This window comes from Abrus precatorius, unplaced genomic scaffold (assembly GCF_003935025.1).
Source record: "Abrus precatorius isolate BTA unplaced genomic scaffold, Abrus_2018 Scaffold8, whole genome shotgun sequence".
Classification (NCBI taxonomy): Eukaryota; Viridiplantae; Streptophyta; class Magnoliopsida; order Fabales; family Fabaceae; genus Abrus; species Abrus precatorius.
In genome coordinates, this window is record NW_020874428.1 from 18,242,165 (window position 1) to 18,250,636 (window position 8,472).

At 26.7% G+C, this 8,472-nt stretch overlaps 1 protein-coding gene across 1 annotated transcript; it reads left to right on the top strand.

Annotated features, from left to right (window-relative positions):
* Positions 1-4,098: 4,098 nt before the first annotated feature.
* LOC113848429 (14-3-3-like protein) lies at positions 4,099-6,558 on the top strand. Its single transcript, XM_027477936.1, has 4 exons — positions 4,099-4,848; positions 5,320-5,442; positions 5,696-5,812; positions 6,162-6,558. The coding sequence occupies exons 1-4, from the start codon at positions 4,363-4,365 to the stop codon at positions 6,219-6,221; spliced, it is 786 nt and encodes a 261-aa protein (XP_027333737.1). The 5' UTR covers positions 4,099-4,362; the 3' UTR covers positions 6,222-6,558.
* Positions 6,559-8,472: the final 1,914 nt, after the last annotated feature.

Here is an 8,472-nt window from a genome sequence, read left to right on the forward strand (position 1 = left end):
GAAATTAATGAATACCTACATTATTATGAAATCGTATTAACATTTAAATTTATATAAAAATATATTAATATTTAAATATATAATAACAGTTTTATAATTCTTTTTACTTTATCTTTATGTATGTTATATATATATATATATATATATATATATATATATATATATATATTAATATTTAAATATATAATAACAGTTTTATAATTCTTTTTACTTTATCTTTATGTATGTTATATATATATATATAATGTAATATCTGGTTTCAAACTTCGTATGAATGTTTCAATATTTGAATTGGAGAAAAATATTTCCTTTACAATAAAAGTATGTCAATATATAAAATATAAAGGTAAATTTTCTAGTTACATGTGGATGAATTTTATATAAAGTTTATTAACATATAAATTATGAGTTAAATATTTGTAAAATAAGACAATTTTATTTTTATTTAAATAAATATTGTGAATTTAAACTTAAAATTACATGTTAGGAAATTGTTTTTTATAAGTATGTGAAAAAATAAATATTTATATTATGTATTTATAAAAAAACTTATAAAATATATGTATTGTTCTAAAAACATTTTTTTCTTTTCTTATATTTTCTTATTATTTTTTAAAAAGTAAAAATATTGTATTTAAACATAACGAATTCAAAAATAATTTTATATATACTCTAATAATTATATTGTAATATTTTTTCTATCTATCTTTAAGTTATTTTTTATAATATGATTGAATATAAGTAATATATGTTATTCTAAAATGGTGTGTCCTGATGTGGTACTCTAAATTTTTTTTTTATAGATACCGTATTAAAAAATTTAAACTAATAAAAATAAAACATGTAACAAGTTAAAAAAATATATTAATATATATAATTTATTTAAAATTATATTATTTATATTATTTATTATATGGTCCTATTATATATATAGTATATTAAATTTTTATTTTATTTTATTATTATTTTTTAATAAATTTTTAGTTTTAAGTAAATATAATTTATATTTAAGTAATTTCTATTTATTATAAATAAAAAGAATTATAATATAATATATTAATATAATAATTAAATGATTGAATATTAATAATAATAAAATTAAAAATATAAAAAATATATTAATATAATATTATTATTTTATTTTTAAATTTTAATTGGTTTAGTTTTGGTTATATTTTTTTACTATTCAAAAATTTAATCACTTTTCAGCTTATTTAAATATAACAAATATAATAATTTATCATTAAATAAATTTATTATTTAAATACGTGTATAAATATTTTTAATTTTAAATAAAATATAATTTTTATTTATTATAAATAAAAAATTATAATATAATATATTAATATAATAATTAAATATTAATAATAATAAAATTAAAAATATAAAAAATATATTAATATAATAATATTATTTTATTTTTAAATTTTAATTTATTTAATTTTAATTATATTATAATTTTTTTAAATATTTAATATTCTTTAACTTATTTAAATATAATAATTTATTTATTAAATATTAATAGTTAAAACTTTTTATGTACTCAGAAAATTTGTTTAGATACCACGTAATTTATCCTCTAAAATTATATACAGGATTGTATGTACCCACGTATATATGCACTCACAGCCGTGTACGGAAAGAAGAACAACTTAAATAAAACGATATTGATTAAAATATACACCGTATAGAGGATAAAAAATTGTATGAAAATATAAATTTAGTGATATTTGAATTTTAAAATAATTAGATAATTACAGTATATAAATAATATTTTTAATATATATATATATATAGAAAAGATCTTCTTATAAATATAAAGTCTAAAAATTCTTACATTTAATTTAAACTTTTCATTTAATTTAAATTTAAGTGAAATAATAAATTATAATTTGTTAAATTTAAATTAAATAAAAAATTTAAATTAGGTGTAAGAGTTTTTAAATTTACATTAGTGTAAGAAGACCCTGCTCTATATGTATATATATAAATATTTATATGATAAAAAAAATAGAAACATTTAAGTTGACAGAGAAATCTTGTTTTTGTAATTTAATTTATTTTTATATTTGTTATGATTTATAATGAAAAACTTATGCAAAATATGTTGTGAATACTAAATTCTATCTTATCTTTATTATTTTTTTACTTTATTTAGTTTTAATCTCTAATTATTTACGTCTTTTCTTAATACTTCTGTCAATATTGTGTTTATGTATTTTATTGTTCTCTGTTTGTTCCGAATTATAACATTATATTAAACATAAAAGGCAAAACAAAAATCAGTTGTCATATTCCATTACCTTGCTCAAACTACTCCTTCAACAGCTTGCTAGAATTAAGGGATGACAAGTGATTTTCGTGTAAATGAAGGGAAAAGCAATGTACAAATTAAAAGGAGAGAATAATTAATAGAATTCACAATAACATTGAGAGCACTCAAAATTTGGAAGAATAGTGAACAAAATTTGAAATAAGAGACGGGAAAAGCAAACGTTTTGAAGGTTACACTCAACAAACGGATCAAGCGTCAATTTGAAGCAAATTCTTGAGTAATATTATCTTTTCTTTCTTACTTGGTTGAATTCAAAGCTTGGGTTCTTTAATGTGTTTTGTACGGTGCACTATGCTCATCCATTTATAAGCATACGCAAATATACACCCTGTCAAAACACTACAATCAACTTCAAGATTCCGACGCTATAATCAAATTTCATCTTTATTTTATACTTATTATCATTGTTATTTTTATTAATGTTATTGTTATTATTATTATTATGTTCTATGTATTTTTTTAAAAATTTATTATTAATCTGTATACAATTGTCTTTTTAATTTTTATTTTCTTTCAAACAATTAAAGATAGAAAAATATCCCCGATGACAAAATTAGGACAATATATTGTAATAGTATTATGCAATTTTAGATTGCTTACACATATTATGCAATCGTAAGAATACATGTATGATCATGATTGCTCTGTACTTTGTGAAATACCAAAAATTAATCAAAATCATGTAAGTATACTATCATCAAAATTAATCAAGGAAAATTATAAGTTAAATTAATTTAGTTTTCACTCAAAATTTTATATGTTACTAGCAATTAAATATATGAATAGAAAAATTATTTATTATATATTAAGACAAATTCATTTAATATAATTTTATAAGTATAAATACTTTTATATTTTATTTTAACAATTTATGTCTATTTATTGATAAATTATTTTCTTATAACAGATATATTTTTATTTTATATTTTATTATAATAATATCTCCTCAACGGAATTTAAAATATATAATTTAATATATTTATATTTTTTTATCATCTTTAATGTAACTTAGCTTTACAATGCATATGCATAAATGATATAATAAATAAAAATAAAAAAAGGTAGAATACAAAAGTAGAAAAGCAAAGCAGAAACAACAAGAAAACAAATCAATATTAAATTTTATATATTTATATATATATATATATATATATATATATAATGTACTTAATCATAAATATTTAAAAATAAGTATTCATAAGGTATTACTTAAAAGTATAAAGAAATCAAATAGATGGTATAATTAAATTATACTTGCATTGTTCAAATTAAAAATAATGTAACTAAAATATTGTAAAAAATAATCAAGTAAAATTTTAAAAAATAATTTTGATTACACACACGAATTTATATATTACCAATAATTTCGTATATGAATAAAAAAAACAATTTATCATATATTTTGAAAAAATTTAATATTGTTTAATATAATTATTTTAATAATTACATTATAACCGTTAATATTTTTATGTTTTATTTGAACAATTTATACCATTTAATGACAAATCATTTTGTCATAACAAATATATTTTTATTTTGTTTTATTTTATTTTATTTTTATAATAATATCTCCTCATATAAATTTTAACACATTTATATTTTCCATTATTTTTAATTTAACTTAACTGTACAATGCATAAGTGATATAATAATTAATAAAAAAATAATTTGCTAAACAAGAAAAAGAATATAAAAATAGAAAAGCAGGCAGAAACAAGAAGAAAAGAAATGAATAAAGGGAGGCTATTTTTGTGTGAGGAAAAGAGATCCAAGGGAGGAGAATGTACTAGGCCAAAATAAGTCCCCCTGAAAACGCAATCATGGGTGGCAGAAACAGAAGCTCAGCACGAACAAATCCAAAGCTTTCGGTTACCCCACAAAAAAAATAGTTAACCGAAGCCACTATTTGTTGCTGCGAATCCCTTCCACCCCCTTTGTTGTCTCTCTTTCTCTCTCTCTCTACTTCCCACTCTCTCTCTCTCTTTCTCTCTCTCTGATCTGCGACCAGATCTCGCTCCGATTCCGCAATGGCGAGCGCTGCCACTCCACGCGAAGAGTTCGTGTACATGGCCAAGCTAGCGGAGCAAGCCGAGCGCTACGAGGAGATGGTGGAGTTCATGGAGAAGGTCTCCACCGCCGTCGAGAACGAGGAACTCAGTGTTGAAGAGAGGAACCTCCTCTCCGTCGCTTACAAAAACGTCATCGGCGCGCGACGCGCTTCCTGGCGTATAATCTCCTCCATCGAGCAGAAGGAGGAGAGTAGAGGCAACGAGGACCACGTCACCGTTATCCGTGACTACCGATCCAAGATCGAAGGCGAACTCTCCAACATCTGCGACGGAATCCTCAAGCTCCTCGACTCGCGCCTCATTCCTTCCGCTTCCGCCGGTGATTCCAAGGTTTTCTACCTCAAGATGAAAGGCGATTACCACAGGTACCTCGCCGAGTTCAAGACCGGCGGCGACCGCAAAGAGGCTGCGGAGAGCACTCTCTCCGCCTACAAATCCGCTCAGGTTTGGTATTTTTATGATTTTCTCTTTTTTTGCGTTTCATATTTGTTTGCTTTACTCGCCTTATTCGTAATTTTTACGTGTTCTGTGTGTTTATTTTCACACGAGCGCTTGATTTAGTGAATTTTAGATTGGAAGAACGGAATCTGTATGACTATAACAGCGATTTTGAAAATGAAGGAAGATGAAAATGGGGAATTAGTGGTTTTAAAATTGAAAATATTGAATCAGTGGATTAATTTGTGTGCGAGTTTCGTTTACCATTTCAGGATTGTGTTTCTGCGGTGGAGATGTTTCTTCCTTTGTTTTGTTTGAACCGTTTCTGTTTTTTTTTCAATTTCTTGTATCTTGCGATTGATCTGTGGCTTTCTAGAATTGGAGATTTTCTTTAGTTGGAATTATTCGCTTTGATTTTGAATGGTGGATTCTGTGCGCAGTCGTTTTCTGATTTTTTTTATTTGACCGAGTGTGCAGGACATTGCGAATTCTGAGCTGCCTCCGACGCATCCTATCAGGCTAGGTCTTGCTCTGAATTTCTCTGTGTTCTACTATGAGATTCTGAACTCACCTGATCGGGCTTGCAACCTTGCAAAACAGGTTAGTTTTTGAGAAATTGGTTTTGTTTTAAATGAATGCTAATTCGATTAATTGTGGTATTTCCTGCGAGAAAAACAAGATTATCATTGCAACAACTGCATATTGTAGTTTCATAACTTAATTATGTTGAAGTAACCTTGTTGCTGGGTTCTGGTGTCTAAACAGGAATGTATAATGATTTTTCATTGATAAATTTGTACTCCTAAAATGGTATGTAATCATGAATAATTCTCTTTATTTTGATATTCACTAGGCTTTTGATGAGGCCATTGCTGAATTGGACACATTGGGAGAGGAGTCGTACAAGGACAGCACTTTGATCATGCAACTTCTCCGTGATAACCTCACCCTTTGGACCTCTGACATGCAGGTATGGCTTTTTAGTTTTTCACCAGTTCCGCTATTGCAACCAATAAAAATTGACACCATTTTTTCACACCATATATCGTTGTTTTCTAATAATTGCTTTTTGGGAGGGAGGGAGACCTAATTTTGTAATAATTATTTTTTATTTTTCTCATACTTCTTATCTTTTCTGTATACATGCATTACAAAAATACACCCTTATTACAAAAGAAACACCTAAAGGTGTGTTCCCTTTAGTGGTACAAAAGAGGATTTCCTGCTAGTCACCATATATTTTTTTATCTTCTTATCGCTTCATCATTATCTTTAGAAATCTGTTAATTGATTTTGGTGTAACTTTGTTGGGGTTTCAGGATGACGGTGCAGATGAAATTAAAGAAGCTGCACCCAAAGGTGACGGTGAACAGCAGTAAAATATTATACTACTAATTAGTTATTGAACTTCCCTTCTGTAATGTTTTTAAAAGGAGAAGGTGCTGATTGCTAATCTCGATGCTTCTGAGATTTTGGGCATTCATGGTCTTTGTTATGAATTCTAGATGTACTGGGCTTATTTTAGTTTGTCCTTCCATTTGTACTCGTTTCTGAATTTCCCTCATATGCAATTGGAATATTGAGATTATATTCCCTTTACCAGACTTGATGTCGCTGATATTTTTAGGATGTGAAGGTGTGACCTTTATTTGTATTCGCCTTGAAGTAAGAATTTTACCCGATTTTAACGTGTTTTGTGAGGATTGTCCACTTCATTCTGTTTAGATGGCCTGCTTTTGTTGAACTTGAGCGCTGTTTATGTGCAACGCACATGGAAGTATTTGATCCAAAAAATATTATTTATAATTTTCAAATACCTCCTTTCCGCATGCTAATTTTAGTGGTTGCATTCGAAGTAGTGAAGAAACGGAAATTAGAGAGTTTGGTGCTTTTATAGGTTAGACCTAAAAAACATTCATGGTGCTTCCTAGCCACGGTGTGGTGGTTTCAATGACTCGACTACTATTACTTGGTAACCCGTCTCAACTTGGTGAAAGAGTTGAGTTTTTTTTTTTATTATTAAATATTTAAGAAACTTAAGGATTTTTAGAACTTTGAGGAAATTTGTCGTATTTAAAGCGCAAAATGTCCGGCTAAGCATTGAGTGGTACTTTCTTTTTATGTTCATGTCGCTTGGCCCTATTTCAAGGTAAAATATTAAGCAAGAAAGAGGCAAAGATAATGCTTGTTATTGTATTATCATTTGTTTGATTCAAATTACTTCCTTTTGCAATGAAAAAGATATAAGAAATTTAATTAATTTATGTATAATATGTGGATCCCGATAACTAGTGCTTTAAAGCATTAATTAAAGAATTAATAAATAGAATATTTTGTTAAAAATCACTGTAAGAGTCATAAAAAATTATGAGATACATTGATAATATTTTTTTTTTTAATAAAAACTTCATTTTGAACATTTTAACCAGTAACTTGAAGGATAGATGTTAATACTCTCTTTCTCTCCCTCTCTCTCCCACTCATCTATATCATGGATACACAGAGAATAGGTCAAATCCTGCTATGGAGAAAAGAAAGGGAAAGTTTTAGATAGTGTTTAAAATTCCAACTTTCGACCACTCGTGTCTACAGGGATGGGCAATTAGGCGCATCTGTAATGCTTTCATCTTAATAAATGCCAAAACCCATAATTTAAAATTCCTTAAGGTTGTACGACTGAAAAAAAAATCCCTTTGATTCCATACAACTTCAAACGAGAATCGTTACCAACGTCAGATATCAACTTTTCTTTCAAAAAATGTGTGAACAAATAAAGTACAAGAGATAAAATTATAGTTTCCTTCCTTGCAAGATTCGTCCACACAGTTTGGTTTGGAGCATTAAATTTTTTTTCGCAAGTTGCAAGGACAAAAAAGAAGCTGAAAGAAACTAAATTTGGCATTACAGGACGTAAAATCCAATATTCGAATCCAGCTAGACCTCAAACGAAAATACCCAAGAGAAAACCCAACGTCAGAAACACGTCTTTGCAACAATGAAACTCGAAATAGTTAATTACCCAATTTATCCTTAATACTGCAATTAGCACTAGAGCCAAGCCTAGTTTCACCTCAATCAACTAGCACAAAAGAATACAGAATTTCTACGATTACCGAAATCATCAAATCTTCTTTTACCTAGTCCAAAATACATCAGACCATGTGTGGTTTATAAGGACCGAAACAAGGTTTCAAATTACTAGTCTTTATACCATTATAATTGCAGCCACACTTATCCGTAATTTCGTATAATATTAAGATTTTTTTAAGGTCTTAACAGCCGCAAAAGTTTGGGCTTAAACAATTCTTGTAGACCACCTCACTTTACGAATTCGTTAATTTAAAAAATATACTTCCCATAATTTTATAATATATGCTGAAAATTTGTTTATAAATGGAATTATATATATAAATAGTATTTCATAATTTTAATAAAAAATGAATAGCTAATTATTATTATTATTAATAAGCGGAATGTTTGTAAAAAAAGTCATATTCTACCTTTATTGAAACAAAATACAAGTATTTCCTTTATTTATTAAAAAAAAAAAACTCTAGTACTCTGATTTTTCATTTATTATGAAAAAGTGTAATGCGTGGTAAGGGTTTGGAGATGACACTTGTATACGTT